General features: G+C 48.0%; 1 protein-coding gene across 3 annotated transcripts in view; it reads left to right on the forward strand.

Annotated features, from left to right (window-relative positions):
- LOC142468195 (laminin subunit beta-1-like) overlaps positions 1–20907 on the forward strand; it is an 82631-nt gene that overhangs the window by 48377 nt on the left and 13347 nt on the right. For all 3 annotated transcript variants that reach the window (XM_075574445.1, XM_075574444.1, XM_075574443.1), the window contains 17 exons: positions 188–367; positions 1467–1579; positions 2157–2236; positions 2512–2668; positions 4953–5105; positions 6429–6590; positions 7302–7423; positions 8213–8333; positions 10186–10378; positions 11337–11480; positions 12370–12601; positions 13177–13340; positions 14936–15160; positions 15345–15559; positions 16672–16768; positions 17921–18299; positions 20152–20336. In XM_075574445.1, the coding sequence (XP_075430560.1) occupies positions 188–367; positions 1467–1579; positions 2157–2236; positions 2512–2668; positions 4953–5105; positions 6429–6590; positions 7302–7423; positions 8213–8333; positions 10186–10378; positions 11337–11480; positions 12370–12601; positions 13177–13340; positions 14936–15160; positions 15345–15559; positions 16672–16768; positions 17921–18299; positions 20152–20336 (2922 nt within the window). The remainder of the gene's footprint in view (positions 1–187; positions 368–1466; positions 1580–2156; positions 2237–2511; positions 2669–4952; positions 5106–6428; positions 6591–7301; positions 7424–8212; positions 8334–10185; positions 10379–11336; positions 11481–12369; positions 12602–13176; positions 13341–14935; positions 15161–15344; positions 15560–16671; positions 16769–17920; positions 18300–20151; positions 20337–20907) is intronic.

Consider the following 20907-nt stretch of genomic DNA (forward strand, 5'->3'; position numbering starts at 1 on the left):
CCAGGCATATAGCTGGTGGCTTTTATTTACCCTGTCACAGATACAATGAACAAGTCTTGATGTCAACAGTCCCCACTTCCTCTCTGGACCCCATAGAACGAGGCCCTGTCTTGGCAGTAAGGGTGATATGGGAGAAATGGTCAGCCATAGATCCATACACACTCATCCACCTGATTTATATTTGCAGCCTGCGATTGTGACCCGGTGGGATCCCTGGATGGTGGAGTCTGTGACAGCCACACCAATGTCAACCTAGGGATGATTGCAGGACAGTGTCGCTGCAAGGAACACGTGAAGGGGGAACGGTGTGATAGCTGCAAGGAGAACTTCTATGGGCTGAGCAGGAATGACCCTTCCGGGTGTCAGCGTAAGTAAGCCAGAGACAAACTTGGAGAAGTTGAACCACTGGCTATTCAATCTCTTATTGCATGTATCTTGGTAATGCTTGTTGGGCATGTACCACACTGCTTTGCAGTGAAGCTCTGTGGGTTTCAGCTTTCATATGATCACTCGGAATGTCTCTTCATGGTTGCGATACCTTCAGAAAGCAAGCTCCAATTCTCCTTGTTAATGGAATTGTAAAAACTTTTCATCCAACCACTTTAACCCCGACCCAAAGAACACAGTGCTATAATACTAATACAAATGTTGGGCTTGGCACGAACCATTTCATCCGTAATTGAACACTTTTTTTACCTTTACACTTTGTTCTTCTCTCTATCATTCTTTCTTTTTTCTCTTTCCACTTTCTTTATCACTCTCTCTCTATTGATCTTTTCCTCTTCTCTCCTACTCCCCCCCCCTTTTCCTCTTCTCTCCTACTTCCCCTCCCCCTTTCCCTCTTCTCTCCTACTTCCCCTCCCCCTTTTCCTCTTCTCTCCCACTTCACCTCCCCTTTTTCCTCTTCTCTCCTACTTCCCCTCCCCCTTTTCCTCTTCTCTCCTACTTCCCCTCCCCCTTTTCCTCTTCTCTCCTACTTCCCCTCCCCCTTTTCCTCTTCTCTCCTACTTCCCCTCCCCCTTTTCCTCTTCTCTCCTACTTCCCCTCCCGCTTTTCCTCTTTTCTCCTACTTCCCCTCCCCCTTTTCCTCCTCTCCTTCTTCCCCTCCCCCTTGTCCTCTTCTCTCCTACTTCCCCTCCCCCTTTTCCTCTTCTCTCCTACTTCCCCTCTTCCCTCTTCTCTCCTACTTCCCCTCCCCCTTTTCCCTCTTCTCTCCTACTTCCGCTCTTCACTCTTCTCTCCTACTTCCCCTCCCCCTTTTCTCTCTTCTCTCCTACTTCCCCTCCCCCTTTTCCCTCTTCTCTCCTATTTCCCCTCCCCTTTTCCTCTTCTCTCCTACTTCCCCTCCCCCTTTTCCTTGCCGTTCTGCAATCATTATCTATTCTCTCCTTCTTTCTCTTCCCGTGTTCCTCTTTCTTCCTGCTTCTCTCTCTCTATCTCTCCCCTTCTCTCTCACTGCTTCTCAGCATGCCGATGTGACCCACGTGGGATTATCCACGGAAACACTCCCTGTGACCAGATTAGCGGCGACTGTTACTGTAAGCGCTTTGTAACAGGACGCTACTGTAACCAATGCCTGGTGAGTCATCTCTGGACCAACACTGTGACATAATGCTAGGCTGGCTGCACTAAGACATGTTCACGGGAAGGGTAATAGGTGTTTGTTTGTGTCCCAAATGTAGGTATAGATTGTGTTTATCAGAGAAGACTATTACTTACTGGTGCAACTAGAACATATCAGAACTCCAGGTTGGGCAATGGGTAAATGGAGCAATAGGAGGAGTCGAGGGGATTGTGTGTGTGTGTGTGTGTGTGTTACTTATTAAACATTTTTTGTCACGATTCTGTAACACGTTCCATGGGGATAATAGACTATGTTCTAGTACTTCATAGAGTCCTTGTATGATACATTGTTACACTTAATGCTCCAAATTATAACCCTGTAATAACTTTGTTGCTATGCTATCTGGGATTCCTCTTCCTTTGATACTTTATTTCTTCCGTTCTTCCTTTTTTGTACCATTTATAGCTATACAAGCTTTCCATTGTCCTTACTCTCTTCACTGGGAGAGAGGCCTGCAATGTGTACCCATGCGCAAGGCGCTGGCCCACCTGGCCACAGAGGGTTAACTTCAGTGCACCACTTTCTGTTTCAGCCCGAGTTTTGGGGTCTCAGTAATGATATCACCGGATGCCGCCCGTGTGACTGTGATTTTGGGGGAGCTTATAACAACAGGTAAGTTTGTGCTGCTAGTGTTCCGTGGACTACAGCAGGGGTGCTCAACTCCAGTCCTCAAGACTCCCCAACAGGTCAGGTTTTCAGGATATCCCAGCTTCAGCACAGGTGGCTCAATCAGTGAGCCACTGATTGAGCCACCTGTGCTGAAGCTGGGATATCCTTAAAACCTGACCTGTTGGGCAGACCTGAGCACTGGAGTTGAGCACCCCTGGACTGCATACCCCCGGTGCCCCAACATGCATGTAAACATATAACCTGCTGTCTACCTACAGGTGCTCGTTACAGGACGGGCAGTGTGACTGTCGCTCCAACATTATTGGGCGTCAGTGTGAGGATGTGCAGCCCGGGTACTTCTGCATGCCACTGGATTACTACACATACGAGGCAGAGAATGCCAAGGGGATTTCCCCTACGGACCCTCAGTTACCGGTATGTCCATCCTGCATGACCGCTTTTATTGATATATACGTCAGGAAATGCGCCTGGAGTAATGATCAGATCCAGTGAGATAATATCTACAGACACAATCAAGGCAGATGCACATTGTACTGTGTTTAAGGACTCTCCGATTGGCCATTGCAGTGGGTGTGAGGCCACCAGAAGACCTCACAAGGGCTGGGGCATTGAGGATACTTTAATCCCTTTAGTGCCAAATCGGACTACAAAGCAGTGCTGACCCCGGTGGCCGTGAAGGGTTTAAATGATAGCATACCGGACCTAGCTTGGCACTTGGCCCACAAGATGCCTTTAGGTGGTCATCAGAGATCAGGGTCACCTGCATGAGAGCCAGACTGATGCAACATTCCTCCTGGCCAGGGGTATCACAAGAGTCATCGACGTTCTGTGGTACCGGTGATACCTGCCAACGAGCGATTGGCATATCTCGTTGACCCAGGAGGCGCTTGAAAAGTCAGCCTTCATCACCCCGAGTGGCTTGTATGAATTTTCGGTCATGCCATTCGGGACGAAGAATGCGCTGGCTACCTTCCAATGCAAGGTCAACAGCTGGAAGGAATGCAAGGGTATGCCAGGGCTTACTTAGACAATCTGGTTGTCTTTAGCAGTTCATGGGAGGCCCAGGCACCCACGTAGAGGCCCGACTAGACCGGATCAGGTAAACAGGGTTAACCATGAAGCCTACCAAATTCCAGGTCGGTGTGGCGGAGGTCTTATACCTGGGCTTATTCTGTAAGCTCCGATAGTGCAGAGCTGTGCGATCTGCATGGAAAACCCCATTCTGGTCAAGCTTACAGAGTAAGCCCCCTAGTCTTTTTACATTGCCAGTGTACACTAGTCTCTGTACTTGTGCTGCTCTCCTTACGCTCCTTCAATTGGGGTGAAAGAGAAACTCAGCCTGCAATTAATTCCTAACATAATCATAGCTGAAGCAAATCCATGTAGAGCTAGATACATGGAACCTGGCCAGGAAACTCACCTTGACTCATTATCCCATTCAAATGCCTCAGCCAAGATATCACCACAGATTGCTGGCACCTTAAAAATCCTGGCTCAGGGTGAGTCCTTGCTGCAGGTTCAATGCTAAAACCTACTGTAATCAGTCACTTTTACAGCTTGTGTTGCAGTCATAGCAGTAACATTGTGGGACCTGCCTGACAGCACAGTTATATGGAAATCCCTGTTGTTTGATCTCAAAGCCTAGACTCCTTTGTGTGTGCACAGCCATGGCATGCAAGGGAATGAATGTGCAGGCTTTTGTACAGTCTAGTTCGGAGTCTGCCATAGGAAGACTGTTTCACTCATTCACTACATTAGTGTCTGTATCCACTGAGACAGAGGGAACTATGTATCAGTCTCCGCTGCCAAAAACAGCTCCTGATAGAAAGCAATGGGGTTTGTTATTGGACACATCTGATCCCCTTTTCCTTCAGGGAGACCTGATAAAGGCTCCGGTAACCTTTACTTTTTTAGGTCATGTTTAATCCAGTGTGGCACTTTTACAGAGTAATTCATATAACGGTCTCTTAAATTAGGGGTTACACTGGGGGTTATTTACTAAGGTCCCTCGGCTACAAAACTGGGACAAGAACAGTGCAAAAGAACAGCACCAGATTTATCAAAGGAAAACATCCTTCTGATTCTAATATGATTTGTTTTCTTTGATAAATGCCAGTTTTGCAGCCGGAAGACTTAAGTAAATGGTCATGATCCCTACAGTGGACTCTCTTGATCTGAGCTTATTCTCCTTAAATAGGGGATTCTCCATTAAATGTTTGAAGACGGAGAGAGAAGCTGCCTCACTGACACTAATTTGGCTGGAGATATAGGATGTAACAGCCCATGAGTAGAGACACACAGAGCACAGGGAGGCAGGCCTGTGCTGAGTGCACACAGAGCACAGGGAGGCAGGCCTGTGCTGAGAGGTAGGCACGCGTGGGAGAAGAGCGTGAGAAGATAAACAGAACATGCTGTCGATAGTTAGCCTAACAACCAACTCGCTCAAACACATGCAACGTCTTTAACCCGTTACATACATGGAAAGAGCGCTGTATGATTGCAATCCTCTGGCCACTGTTAATTCCTTCTGACCTTGGACAAGACATTTCTGCCCCTATGTCTCAGTCACCAAAGACATTGTAGGCTTTTCAGGGCAGAGAAGCAGTGGAATTTCCCACATGGGAAACAGTAACTGTGTTGCAGCCTCGTTCCCTACCCGAGTGCTGATCCGTTGCGATGTTTTCCTCTTCCCTATCAGGGCACTGCCAAACCGGAGGCCGAGACGGACTGTTTGGAATACTACAATGGCATCCAGAACGGGAGGAAGGTGAGGCTGCGTCGTCAGCGTCGGGCCATCCGTGTGCTGCAACAGAGGGCATCCCAGCGCCGTGCGCGCCAGATACAGCTAAAGGTGAGACGGGCAGGGTGCATATGCACACCCACATGGTCTAACTCATTGCTGTGTTGTAGAAAGCAGTTTGCTGCAGAATGTCAGAAATACCCCCGGACGGTTTTATGAGAAACTTGTGGCAGAGGTTGGTTTTTATGCCCACTCAGGATCCACATTATGATACCCACTCGGTGTAAGTGAAGTCTTCATGGATTCAACTTTCTTCCTTGGTTTTGCGAGCTTTCACTGGCCGCAGAAATCCAGGTTTGACGGACTTCTGACTCCTTCAGGCACTTAATCCAGGACAGAAACCGGAATCTTGTTCTGAGAGGCAGCATACGGCTCTCAGAAGTGCACAAATACGGCTTCCCAAGAATGGAAGCAGAACTCCCTCCCTGGGTCGCCAGTCACCACTAATAGGCATCCACTCCCTAATGTGCAATATTCATTAACAATCCTAAAAGCAGGAACCCCTCCTCACTCATCACTCGTTTTACAGGATTGGGGGTTCTACTGGGCTGAACAATATTATTTTTCAGCTACGGGGACCCCTCAGTTTCCGAGATACTTATCGGTTAAATTACTGGTATTACTTTCTGGTTTTTGAAAAGGGATTTAAATAGCCGTCAAATAGGAAGCTATTTCTTGTTTGATATATGATTTTATTTCGATGTTTATTGAAACAATGGATGTATTGTGTATCTGTGCTTTTGTTCTGAAACTCAATAAAAATGTAAGTTACAAACAAAAAAAAATAGGAATCTGCAAACGATGATGTTGCGGCTTCCTATTGGCCTGAGATTTGGCAGCCATTTTGTTTCCCCCAGGAGGGAGATTTAAACCAGGTAACTTCAGTGGTAAGTATCTTGGGAACAATGGGAAATAGCGCGAATCAGTTCCCGGGGACCCCCAGGGTTCCCATTCTCTAAAAAGAGAATTGGTGCAAAAATAAAGTGAGCAGGGGGGGAGGGATTGCTCCTTTAACAGCCACTTTACGAGTAACCATTAACAATGGTCAATGGCTTGGCTTTTACACTCTTGTACAAGAGTCATCTCTTGTGCTACTGGTCAAGACAAGAACTCTTGGTCCAGCTGGGAGTAAGCATTAATTCTGCATTCATTGTAGTGGAATGACAGGCATTTCTCCTTCACAACCCGGTATAAGCCTCTTCAGCCGTAGAAGAGACATATTCCGAACATCCACGCCTCAACCTGAGCTAATTACCTGCAAATCCTCTGCCTGTTCAATGTACACAGAAGAGGGCAGCTCACAGCTTGTATGGGGTGGGGACACGATCATTTCCACTCAGCTGGAAAACCATCTCCTTTTCATGTCTACTGCAGCCCGACGTGGAGATAATCCGGCGGGAGCACGCTCCAGAACACATGATCACGTGGACCGGCACCGGATTTGCCAGAGTCAGAGACGGAGCCGGTCTGTTATTTCACATCAACAACATCCCATACTCCATGGACTATGACATCATGATCCGATACGAGCCAGAGGTACTGAACCTGTTATATCCATATGCAGATGTGATCTGTGACCTAGACCCCCCAACATGAACCTTGATCATGCTGGTCTACCTTACCTCTAGTATTTATCTACTTTCTTCTTCATCATATTCAGGGGAGTAGGGAAAAAGTTACAGGAACCCAAAACAAAGACGCATGAATTTCTATTTCCATTGCAATAAATGATACAGCTTTAAATAAGGAAATGTGGGAGAAATAGCGCGGCGCTTCTCCCCAGTCAGTATTCTGGAACCAGTTCTAATAGTTGTACACTTCTGAATAATAATTTCATTATCACAATCTGTAGATTTGTTGTAGGGGACCGGCATGAGAGGTTGCCATAGATGTAAGTGTACATAGCTTTCAAAACCTCCCTGTTCTCTTCTTCAAGTGTACTGTGGTATATGTGCTATACCAGGAGTGGTCAACTCCTGTCCTCAAGGGCCACAACAGGGGAGGTTTTCAGGATATCCCTGCTGCAGCACAGGTCGAAGGCTGAGCCACTCATTGAACCACCTGTGCTGAAGCAGGGATGTCGTTAAGACCTGACCTGGTGGTGGCCCTTCAGGACTGGAGTTGGCCATCCCTGCATTAGATGAATGCTGCACCGAGCAGCTTTGCTAATGGGCAAAATGACCAACAATTGTACACAGATGTGCCGAACGGCTTCCAACCGGTCATTTTTTATTTTTTCCCGCACAGTCCACTGAGGACTGGGAAGCCATCGTCAGTGTGACATCACAGATATTACCCATGAGCCCACGCTGCGGCAATGTACTGCCTTCGGAACAGCTGTACACGGAAAAACTGCCCCATACAGAGAGGTAAGTGTCATGGGAATGGGGTGATGTCACAGATGACATCACTCATTAGGCTTTGAGTTTGTGCACAATCTGTGCGTTGTTTCAACCAGCTTTTGTGCGGGAATTGTACGGTAAAATCCATTTTAACCCCTTCACTACCGGAGGGGTTGTGTTGCTGGCCCTTCTTTCAGGGAAGGGTAATATCCATCTGCCCACTGCCTCCCATCTCAATACACATTGGCCCATGTTTACTAAGCGGCGCCACTCATTAAAACCCTCAGTGTCGTAAGAAGTCTTTCTGTATTATAAGGTGTCTCATGGCATAGCACTGCTTAATACTGGGGTTCACAAACTGGGGTGCGCAAGATTTTCTGGGGAGGTGGGCGGGCGTGGTGATTACAGAGGCCCCACGCTCTTTACCCAAGGCATTTAAATTAAATTAAATGCCGGGGAGCGCACGTGAGGCCTCTGTAACATCCCTTACCTGTAACTTCCCTTACCTGTAACTTCCCGGAACCGCGGGGTTCACATGATGTTGCGTTTCCATGACAACGTGAAGGCTTGCCGTCAGAAGATGCTGGACACCAAATAAGGGGGGGGGGGGAGGGTGCTAGAGAAGGATGGGAGAGCAGACAGGGGTGTGCAGACTGGCTTACTATATATGGGTCGTAATGCGGTTGATATTTAGATTTTTACATCTTCAACCTATAAATGTGTAATGTTATATCTTCCACCCACACCCTCCTCTCTTCTCCCTCTCTCGCTACCTCTATCCCCCCCCCCTCTCTTCTTCCCTTTCTTCTTATCTAGGTACCTGGTGCTCCCAAGACCCTTTTGCTTTGAACCCAATAACCAGTATGAAATCAGCATCCGGTTCCAGCGCTGGGGAGTCGCTAACCGGCACCCGGGGGCGTTTATTCTCATTGACTCGGTAATTCCGATCACCAAAAAATCCCGGTTGTGGATTAATAGATGAGCAAGTGGGTTTTGTTGGTTTGAACGTACACATCAGTGGCACATTGAAGATAAGTGAGTCTCTCCATGACTGGGACAGTTCTGCTCACCATGCATGTGCTAAACATCAGTCCATAGACATGTACATGAAATTGTTTATTTTTTTTCTTCACATTTTTAAGATGTGTTAAAACTACATGTTGGAGCCAATACAGACCGGAACCAAACTGCTGGTCCGATGGATTTCCGTTCTCGGCCTCTGCTCAACGTCTGGCACCATTTGAGCAATGGTTTCTTAAAGTGGCTGTGCCTCTTCTTTTTTAAAATTTTATTTACTACAGTAGGTGGGAAGCATCTCCGGAGACCCCCTGCTTCTCGAGATACCTACATCGGAAGGTGATGCCAGTAGCAGCACCGGCAGGGCACAGAAAATGTCAGTGTAAAGGTCCCGCGACCCAATAGGAAGCCGCAACATCATCCCTTGCGACTTCCTATTGGCTGGCTTGACGCGGGACATGCAAGAGGTACCAGCATCACCTTCTGATGTAAGTATCTTTGGATGCAGGGGGTCCCTGGAGCTGAAATTAATGCTGTTGAGCTCTGTGCTTCCACCCAAGGGGATATATATATATCTTTGATATGTTGCCAATCCTTTAGCCCTCTGAAATATAAATAAGCAGGACTATCCCTTATTGGGGCCCTAGGATAAATAACAGCCTTGGGTCTGACCAAGTCCTACCTTCCTAAGGTGGCTTTGAGTTGGAAGTTAAACATATGGTGACCTCCAGAATTAATTTTTGGGACCTGTACAATGGAACCCTGGTAACGATCAGGATGATAGCCTTGTTCATGTGATTGAAGACAGTTCTACTTTTGGCAATGCTGTAAAGAGCTTGGCCTTCACCAGAACGTATAAGCTGCCATTTCCTTCTGGAATAAAGTGGCGTGTTAGAGATGGAACACGAGAAGAAGCCTCGCCCTGCAGTGAAGCCTGACCAGCAACGACAGCCGTCTGATTTACACGATCAAAGAGAAATGGGAACAATATCATTTTTCACACTCCAACAATCTGAAACAGAGATAAAGAGCCATTCCCACGGTCCCCGGCCGTGCGAGGAAGAGCTTGTCAGCAATATAGATGGGTAGTACGTGCTGTCATTGAGCCGTGATGGTAGTTGGGTGATACTCAGTGCCACTAATTCTTTAGCAATCCTACATTTTCACCTCTTGTTCTGAAAGAATAAAAATTGGAAAACAGAATATTCTTGTTTTCCAATTTTTTTTTAAAGAGGTCTGGGTTGTCTTGAAATCCGTCACAGCGCTGCTGCTGCATCTTACATCAGCCAGCGAGATCTCAGCTGGTCATTCAGTGGATCATCACACTCTCACAATATGCACTCATCCTACTGAGCAGGGAAAGGGTTAATTAGGTCAGATCTGATGATTGGTTTAAACAAGCACAATACCGCCACCTATGGGTGAGAAATGAATATAGCATTGTACTGTATTGTAATCACTGTTTGTCAAGACACACACACACAGATACTTAGACAGACACACACACACAGATACTTAGACAGACACACACACACACACACACACACACACACACACAGACACAGACACACACACACACACACACACACACACACACACACACACACACACACACACACACACACACACACACACACACAGAGACACACAGATGCACACACACACACACACACACACACACACACACACACACACACACACACACAGAGACAAACACTTCTCTGCAAGTTGAATGCACATTTTCATATGTTTATTGGCCCCCTGTCCCATAGCTGGTGCTTCTGCCGAAGATATCAGAGTTGCCCGGTTTCCATGGAAATGACCCTGTGTCCGTGCATCATCGGGAGGAGATGGAACACTACATGTGCCTGGACTCTTTTAAGATGGCCACCATGCCCGTTCTAGCGGAAATGTGCATCCAGCTGGTCTGCAGCATCTCCGCCATCATCCACGATGGAGCTTTGCGTGAGTGACAGGAGCGCATTGGAATCCCATCATGCAATGCATTTATATCTCATTTACCAGTGCATCCTGGGATATATCATCAAGATCTGACAGGAACAGCAATGATAGTCGGCCAAAATCCAGCCTTTTCTAAGCAATTTAATGAGCCCAGTGGCTTCCTTAAGCAAATCTAACTGCGCAAAAAGCAAAGATTTGACTTATTTAGTTTATCTGGAAATGATTTCAAATGGCATTGCTTTTTAGGCTTGTGGAGGGGGTGGGGTGAGGTGTTTGCCATTCAAAAGGGAGCAGCAAGAAGAAATCAAACTCCATCCAAGTCTTAGCTCACCATGTTTACAAATTAACTTTAAGTAAAGATTTTAAAATACTTATAAGTGTCGGACCTTGGTAAAAAGAAGGACATTAATGACTGAACCCTTAAACATGTCACTGCCATAAGTACACTTTGGTCCTAGGAGGGACTGACCCTTTAAATGAAGCAGAAGAAAGAGGTAAGGGGCTTTGTATGAAGAGCTTCTTTGATTAACCTAGTGACCGTTAACAGGCTTCTGGTGGGTTATTACAGAGGGCTGGTCACAAGCATGCTGCTAAGGCTGCTGGGTAATTTATGCAGGTTGTTTCTAAACACAATGCAAGAACACTGCACATCACCCCTGACATTCAGGTCCCCATAGTTCCTATAGAGCAGGAGTGGCCAACTTCAGTCCTCAAGGGACACCAATAGGCCAGGTTTTAAGGATCTCCCTGCTTCAGCTCAGGTGGCTCAGTCAATGACTGAACCACTGATTAAGCCACCTGTGCTGAAGCAGGGAGATGCTTAAAACCTGACCTGTCTGTGGCCCTTGAGGACTGGAGTTGGCCACTCCTGGTCTGTAGGCCTACGAGGCGCTGGTATCCTTGTAATGTCACAGTGGAAGAGGACACTGCAGCTCACGCTCTGCTTGTGGGTATTTTGCAGCCTGCTTCTGTGACCTGCAGGGCTCCCTCAGTGCCGTCTGTGACAAGGTAGGCGGGCAGTGCAAGTGCAAACCCAACGTGATCGGCCAGCGCTGTGACCAGTGCGCACCAGGGACCTATGGATTCGGCCCGTACGGATGCAGCAGTAAGTAAGAGACGGGTCCTTGTAGCATCCTCCATGGTACAGTGCCATGGGATGACATTATGGAAAATTACACTAACTGCTTGCACATCTAAGGCTGCACGCCCCGTGCCACGGACCACGCTCATGCTTGAGTGGTGACATCGCCAACTCTCCAAGCATGAGCGTTCGGGTGTCCGGCAACTTTTTCTGTAAGCGCGAGCGGGGGAGGAAGGAGGGGGGGGAGAGCATGGCCAAAACAGACTGGCGCTGATTGGCTGAGGAGGTCATGTGACCCCGCAGCGTGCCTCAAAGTCAATTTAATTTGTCTCAGCAAGCGCCCAGCGCCCGTCAGCTTATGTGCACGTTCACGAGCGCGCGCGCGCCGCGCGAGCATAGGCAGACAAATTTAAATTGATCGTGCTGACCGCGCCAAGCGCGGTCAGCGGCAGCGTTGACGCAGCCAAAAGTATATCAGTGCGGAGAACTCTCCATGTGAATCTACAGTAACGGCAATAATGATATAACACACGTGGCTTGGTAGTCATAAGGCGTTGCTCTGCAGCGTCAATCTCCCCCCTCCAGCACTGAATGAGTTAAGCGCTGCTTAGAAGGTGAGAGAAAGGAGTTCACACGTACAGCTAGTCCAAGCCAGGTAAAAGTGGAGTTGCATTAACGCTTACACTGCCAGGGAGCTGGCAACGAAAGGGTCAATCATTACAGGTCTGATCTGCATACAGTGCTGCGAAGGCGATCTCTTCATCCATTCAAACAAATGCTTAATAGAGTATTATATAGGGCCTAGTAACTGTCCGCATGTGTCAATACCAATGATCCCACTCTTTTGTGACTGCCTTGGGGATGTGCCCTGATGCCCTCACTGCAGAGCCCTCTTTCCCTTTGCCCTGCACAGAGTGTGACTGCCACCCCCAGGGTGCCAGCTCCAAGTTCTGCAATCCCTCCACGGGGCAGTGCCACTGCCAGAGCAGCGTGGCAGGGAGGCAGTGTGACCAGTGCATGCCCGGGCAGTGGGGTTTCCCTCACTGCAGACCGTGCCAATGTAACGGGCACTCGGAGGAGTGCGACCCCAAGACGGGGGCCTGCGTCGCCTGCCGGGATTTCACCAGCGGCCGTCACTGTGACAAGTGAGTTCTTCGCTGCGCTGGCTGCAACGTAACATGCTTATATGTCAATTATTTACCAAGGGATAAAATAGAGATACTGTGTAATTAAATAGATACAAATATAGATACATGTAGATAAATATAAAGATAGATACACAGATAGATAGGTAGGTAGAAATACACAGATGGGTAGATAGATAGCTAGACAGATAGATAGACAGACAGACAGGCAGATAGACAGATAGACAGACAGACACAGGCATACCATATTATATATGGTATTATATAATACAGGTATATATCCTGCACTGTGATTTGGTGGTAAAAATGGTAGTTTTACTATCATGTCATTCTATCATATAAAATGTTTGAGAGAGGGGGGAAGAAGTTCCCTGCTCTCACAACATGAAATGCGTTAGGCACTGACCTCTGAAGTGGAAGATTTCCAGCGCTGTGTGACCTTTTGCAAGTCATTTTATCTCCCCGGGGCAGACGGTTGTGAAATGTGATTGTGACACATCTGTTGCCGGGATATAGCGAACGCTGTGTACTCTGGTATCCGCCAGAAAGTAATTATGTGCGGTTATTACTCTTAGGTGTTTGGACGGCTATTACGGGGACCCCATATTGGGCTCTGGCCAGCAGTGCCGTCCCTGTCCTTGTCCTGGGTTTCCTGGCAGTCGGAATTACCATGGCAGTTCCTGCTACACTGACCGAGAAACCAACCAGATTGTATGTCTCTGTGCACCTGGATACGCAGGTAAATACCAGATCTACCCCACAGAGAAAGGGACCAACAACACTCGTGTGGGTGGAAAGATACGGTAACACGGAGAGACTCAGCATTGCAAAGTAAATAGGCAAAGGGTCATTATAGGGATGGTAAGAAGTAACACACGACTGGGCAAGGTATTACTTGTAATTTACAGGCTGACCACTCACCCTAACAAAAACCCACAATGGTTAAAATTAAATTATTAATCCTACATCAGCCCTTTGTGTCCCACTGCTGGATGAAGCCTCCCCAAGGATCTCCCAGGCACTGCAGTTATAAGCCTCTTCTCCACGTTGCTCCTGATTGAATCGTCCCATCTTACTGTTACACATACACGCACACACCATGGCGGACTTACCTTTTTGCTGCCCATAGGCTCTGGGGTGACCCTCCTCCCCGTCGTCATGATGTCACATGGGCACGTGATGTCGCGTTGTCATGGCAACGCATCGTCATGTGGCATTGAGGTGTCCGTGGACGTCGGGTCGCCATAACAACGCGATACAGCAGGGGGGGGGCTGCTCCAGAGAAGGTAAGACCCCCCCTCAACACATGCACGCATACACAAGAATTGCTTCCCCACCCAAAAAAATGAACGCCCCCAAAAATGAACCGCTATAGCCTAGTCACCCTTCTGGGACATCCGTCTGTCTCTCTCTCTGTCTCTCTCTCTGTCTCTCTCTCTGTCTCTCTCTGTCTCCGTCTCTCTCTCTCTGTCTCTGTCTCTGTCTCTCTCTCTCTCTCTCTCTCTCTCTCTCTCTCTCTCTCTCGCTCAGTATTCTCCTTGTATATAGTTTACAGACTAATTATAAGTAACCCTTTCACTGCCAGAGAGGCCTGCAAAGATACCTCAACAGCGCTGCAGCTCAGAAAAAAAATTGTATTACACTTCGTGGCCGAAAATCTGTCTCATCAACCAACAGTTCTTGAATTTTTTACATTTTTTGGTATTCTTTTTATTCTGTACAAGTATATCCCAGATTTTAGCCCTAATTAATAGCAGTGGGTAAAAACCAAGTTAATATGCACTGCAAGAGTTTTTGCTAAATGTAGTGTCCGTTGCAGAAGTGAAACTGGTGCAGACCTGGCCCCCAAGAGTGGCACCAGGTTTATCACAGAAAAGGGCTCAGTTTGCTCCAGTTTTGACGCCGGGGGAGACTTTGATAAATAAACCCCATAGGGGACGATTCACAAAACTTCTGATACGAGTTATCACGCTGATATCCCACTGCCATTCAGTTAATGCGATACGCTGATAACCTATATGGGAGGTTAGTCAATCCCTGTGATGGTGTTTCTTCACGTGTTGTGTTAGTGAATGGGACATGATAATAAATATGGGGGCCCTTGTGTAGAACAGGGCTGGCCAACTCCAGTCCCCAAGGGCCACCAATATATCAGTTTTTCAGGATATCCATGCTTCAGGACAGGCGACGTAATCAGTGGGCCACTGATTGACCCGCCTGTGCTGAAGCAGAGGTATCCTGAAAACCTGACCTGCTGGTGGCCCTTGAGGACTGGAGTTGGCCACCCCTCGTGTAGAATGTCTGAGCACCGACACGGCCTCCCTTGCTGCCCAGGCACACGCTGTGACCGCTGCTCCCCTGGATACTTCGGCAACCCGGATCAGGAAGGAGGAGAGTGCCGGCCGTGCCAATGCAACAACAACATTGACCCCACCGACCCCGAGTCATGCGACCCTCGCAGCGGTGGCTGCTTGAAATGCCTCCACAACACAGATGGACCAAACTGCGGGGAGTGCAAGGCCGGTTACTATGGCAGCGCCGTGCAACGCAACTGCCGACGTAAGTGGAAACATTGGCACGAGTGCCCAACTTGACCCCACATGAGGCTTGAGTGATTCTCCAAGTCCCCTACTCTTCCATAGAAATGCATTACAGTATCCATCATTCTGGGACTGGCACCCAATGCCCAGCAGCTACACGCTAAACTTGTGCTTTTCTACATTCTTATTCATCCTTCGTGCAGGTTGCACGTGCAATGAGCAAGGCACCCTGCCATCCCATTGCACCAGAGACATCTGCTATTGTGACAGAGTGACCGGGCACTGCCCATGCAGAGCCAACGTGCTGGGCAAGAACTGCGATCAGTGTGCAAGCAACTTCTGGAACTTTGGAGGAGAACTGGGGTGTGAGCTGTGTGGCTGCGTTCCTGCACACTCCCTCCGACCAGACTGTAATGTGGTGAGTCCGGGTGGACCGCGCTCACTCCTGCGGGATGAACGTGCTCACTCCTGCGATATGACCGTGCTCACTCCTGCGGGATGAACGTGCTCACTCCTGCGATATGACCGTGCTCACTCCTGCGATATGACTGTGCTCACACCTGCGATATGACCGTGCTCACTCCTGCGATATGACCGTGCTCACTCCTGCGATATGACTGTGCTCACTCCTGCGATATGACCGTGCTCACTCCTGCGATATGACCGTGCTCACTCCTGCGATATGACTGTGCTCACTCCTGCGATATGACCTTGCTCACTCCTGCAATATGACTGTGCTCACTCCTGCGATATGACCGTGCTCACTCCTGCGATATGACCGTGCTCACTCCTGCGATATGACCGTGCTCACTCCTGCGATATGACCGTGCTCACTCCTGCGATATGACTGTGCTCACTCCTGCGATATGACCGTGCTCACTCCTGCGATATGACCGTGCTCACTCCTGCGATATGACCGTGCTCACTCCTGCGATATGACCGTGCTCACTCCTGCGATATGACCGTGCTCACTCCTGCGATATGACCGTGCTCACTCCTGCGATATGACCGTGCTCACTCCTGCGATATGACTGTGCTCACTCCTGCGATATGACCGTGCTCACTCCTGCGATATGACCGTGCTCACTCCTGCGATATGACCGTGCTCACTCCTGCGATATGACCGTGCTCACTCCTGCGATATGACCTTGCTCACTCCTGCGATATGACTGTGCTCACTCCTACGATATGACCGTGCTCACTCCTGCGATATGACCGTGCTCACTCCTGCAATATGACCGTGCTCACTCCTGCGATATGACTGTGCTCACTCCTACGATATGACCGTGCTCACTCCTGCGATATGACCGTGCTCACTCCTGCGATATGACCTTGCTCACTCCTACGATATGACCGTGCTCACTCCTGCGATATGACCGTGCTCACTCCTGCGATATGACCGTGCTCACTCCTGCGATATGACCATGCTCACTATATACAGTATATACAGTATATATATATATATATATATATATATATATATATATATATATATATATATATATATATTTGTTTACTTGTTCGTTCTAGTTCACAGGACAGTGTTACTGCCAGCCGGGATTCGGAGGGAGAGTCTGTTCTCACTGCCAAGAAAATTACTGGGGTGACCCTGCGCGAAAGTGTCAAGGTAACATCCAACCAAACACTGTAATTAGTATTACTTTCTCCTTGTTAACAGCTTTACAATATAAAACAGTCACATTGTCAACACAGGGATGCACACGTTTGATTCGAACAACCAAGACAGGAATCAGTAGTGTGCAATCTAAGCAGAAGTGAAATAACAGGATTATTTGATATAGTGTATCAATGTCTGTGCATACGGGAAGCAGAACGATTCATTGCAATAAGAGCATTTACTGCATCTCACGAAAGAGAGTGAGGCTGCGTCCATAGTAGAACGCGCAAGCTTCCGCGCTCCTCCGTGGCCCGGGGTCCCGCTGAAAATACAAACTTGTTTGTATTGCGAAGCGCCGCTCTCCCTGTAGCGCATGTGCACGTGCACTGTGCGTACATGCATTGGCGTCCTAGTGTTTGTTTTGGCGCGAGCTACGTAGATCGCGCCGTATCCTGCACTATGGACGAAGCCTGAGAGTAACATAATACTCAATTATTTTGACATCACAGTTTATTTTGTCTAGGTTATGAAACAAAGAGAGGATAAATGAAAGTCACCATTTCAATAACAGGGAACTGTAGGTGTATGCTGTATTTCCCCCGGTGAAGAGAGCAGAGTTATCTAACCTGGGAGCAAGCAGCTACTTGCTTAGGCCTCGGCCATGTTTACCGCTTGCTGGCGGAAGCGTGCTGGCGCACGCTCCCGCTCAGCACTGAGCCCCTACAGCCGCAATTAGAGCGGCTTTAGTAGGGGCTCACCTGCGCTTCCGCGCGCTTGCGAAAGCGCAGGTCTTAGGGGAATTTAACATTCCCCCGCTTGCCGGCGCGACAGGCCGGTCACGTGAGCGGTTCGCCCAATGAGGGCGAACCAGCTCCGTGACGTCACTGGCCCGCCCCTGGCCAGTGACGCGCCCGCCACCGGCCCGCCCCCATGCGCGACTGAAAATCAAAGATGGCGGCCCCCTTCTCGGTGCCGCCGTATCAGCGGATCGCCGAAAAGCGAAGCGCCAAGAAGCAGGGCCCTGCTGTGTGTATATATATATATATATTTCCACAATGACACAACATCCTCCAATTGGTTAAAATGTAGTCCTGCTGCTTTAAGATCCAGTTGTTGATATTGTATGTATGCCGACGCTTTCCAATCACTTTGTCCCATTAGCCTGTAACTGCGACAGGCACGGCTCCGAGATGCAGCAATGTCACCGCCTTACTGGGAAATGCCACTGTCAGGAGGGATTCACAGGCCTGCGATGTGACCAGTGTGACCGGGGTTTCCAGGACAATTTCCCCAGGTGCTCCGCCTGCCACCAGTGCTTCAGCCAGTGGGATCTCATTATCACCCGACTCCGACAGCAGCTACGTGAGATTCAACGGAAGGTGTCGGACCTCCAGGAGGGCGGCCAAGCCCCAGAAATCAGCAACAGCCGCATTAGGGACCTGGAGGACAAATTGAGAAGCATTAAGCAGCTTATTGGAGATGGAGGCATTGAGGGTACACGCGTGCTGGAAAAGATGAACAAACTAGTGAACAAAATAAGGCAAGTCCCATCCTGTTTCCATCCTACTTCACTAACAGCATTAGAGCAATTTGATAACAAACACCAAAAATCCTCTGCTCAAGTCAGCCCGTGGAAGGTCTTGTGTTTGCAAATCTTCTTTCTCTTGCTCCATATCTCATGGGAAATGATCATATCCGCACGCCTAGGAACAGAAATACAGAGAAAAGAGACAGGCGCACCAAGGTAAGTATAATTGTTAAAATGTATCAAATCAAAAGAATGTATCCAAGTATAGAATATTAAAACATCGGCAAGTTCATAGTGCCGGCAATAGGCACTGGTGCTCGGTGGTGATTTGAGAAGCGTCCGACTAGCAAGGACGTTCCTACAGCTAGACGCAGTCCTTGTGGCTCACCCGAAACCAGGAAGTGATGTTGCAAATGGCTTGACCAGTCCCTACGCGTTTCGCACTTAAAGCTACGAACTTGCTGATGTTTTCTATATTGTAAGTTTGGATAGTTTCTTTTGATTGAATACATTTTACAATTATATTTGGCTTGGTGCGCCTGTCTCTCTTCTGTGTATTTCAATTTGAGAACAGCAAGTTACATGATGACCAACTTGGGAAATTTAGAGTCACTCTAAGGAAATGAAGCATTTAGCCCATTCAGTGCCAGAGAGGCATGTAATACATTGTAGCGCAAAGTGTCTCATCCCTCTCAGGTAGAAAGGAGGTGTAAAAGTTAGATTGTTTGTGTCTTATAGAAAGTCTCATTGCGTTCAACATAGGTGTTTGCACATAAGTTTATTAAAACCACACAGGTCTCTTCTTCAGATGTGCCATTATTGTGTCTAGTTTGCTGCGCACATCATTATGTAATGTCACATGTAAGCAACAAGTTCAGTGATAGTTATTCTCACGTTATTAAACTGGGGCAGAGGGAGAGCGATTAGCCCTCAATTATTTAGAGTGAGAACGAGTGGCTGAGGCTGGAAATGAATCCACAATCTTGTGTGTAAGATCAACACCTGAACTGCTACCCCACCTCCTGTCCACACCTGTATCGTTCGATAAATAGAAGTTGGCTTTCCCCGGGACTTATAAAGCTAAGCAACTGGCACCCTACGCAACAACAGAAAGTCTGTACTTCTCCGCCCATGAACTGCTAGATATGAGTATCTCCAAACATGGGAATTTATTCACAATCAGTCATGTTGGAGAGGGTGGAAACCCACGCTTCAGCAAGTGCGCAGTAACTGAAATAAAAAGTAGGAAAAAAACAGAGCTATGCGTTTTCAAAGGAGGAACCAACACTACAAAACCCCATGTAAGAGAGGGTTTATTATATTATAATTAATTGAAAGAAGTAACTTCACCCCCATTAGTCACATATATTGCAGATATTATTCTTTATTTTGTATTTTATGCACCGTCAATAAAAGACATTAGGAGTCTATTTATAAAGGTATTCTGGCTGCAAAACAGGGGCAAGAAAATGGCAGCAAAGGTATCAAAGACAAAGAATCCTGTTGAAAAGAATTGGAGTTTTTTCTACACGGCTTTTGCCCAAGATTTGCAGCAGGGAGACGTCCATAAATAACCCCCAATATTTTATCTACGAGCGCCCTTTGTCACTCTCTGTCCTGTAGGGAGCAGCATACCGTAGTATAAGTGTACAGGCAGATTAAAGTGCTATGTAAGGCTGAGGCTAAATATAGGCTCATACAATTCTGTTTACAAGAGCTGGGATAGGCTGAGGGGTCACAGTTATTTGGGGCGGGGTGTTACATAGATGGTTTTCCAATCCAATCACTTTAAATTGCATGTTTTTTGTTTTCTTATAATTTTCCCTTTTTTGTCCCCTTCCTCCTTCTCACCGTAACTCTCCAGGACCGAAGTGGCTCAGCTCTCATACCAACTGCACGCTCAGGAAAAGCGGATGAACGAGACGGAGGGGAAGGACAGAAAGCAGAGGGGGAAGCTGGTCAAACTCACGTTAGACGTTAACATAGTGAATGAAACCGTGTTCATATTGCAGACCCAGATCGAGGCTGTAGCAGCCGCAGGCTTCAATGGTAAACATGAGATTTATATCTGTAACAGACACTCATTCACATGGTGGGCATTTATCAAGCAGTCACCATGTGGTTCCTCATTTCCTGAATATATCCCACCCTGATTCAGGTTTCTTACGTTTGACGCTCTTTCCCCCCCCCCTACACCGGATTGTAGTAGGGGGTCTTCTGAGCTGAACCCCATTCATTTCAGCTTCGGGGACCCCCTGCTTCCCGAGATACAGATCTCCAAATGGGGTGCTGGTATCTTGGCAAAGTTTAACGCCCACGTGAGCGAATAGGAAGCCGCGTCGGATGATGTCACAGCTTCCAATTGGCCCACAAGGCGCGGGAGCTTTGAAAAGCGGCCATCACCTGGTCCCTGCTAGCCAAGCCGGAGCAGCTGCAGGCCCCCCCCTACGGAGGTCGGTATCTCCAGAAGCAGGGGTCCCCGGAGCTGAAATGAATGGGGTTCAGCTCCAGAGACCCCCTGCCTCAATCCTACTGTATGTTAGAAAATAATTTTAATAAGCAGCGCCTGGATTGCCGCTTTAAATGGCCAAATAGGAAGTTGATAAGCCATGTTGCTGTG

The sequence above is a fragment of the Ascaphus truei genome, chromosome 17, assembly GCF_040206685.1.
Source record: "Ascaphus truei isolate aAscTru1 chromosome 17, aAscTru1.hap1, whole genome shotgun sequence".
In the NCBI taxonomy this organism is placed as follows: domain Eukaryota; kingdom Metazoa; phylum Chordata; class Amphibia; order Anura; family Ascaphidae; genus Ascaphus; species Ascaphus truei.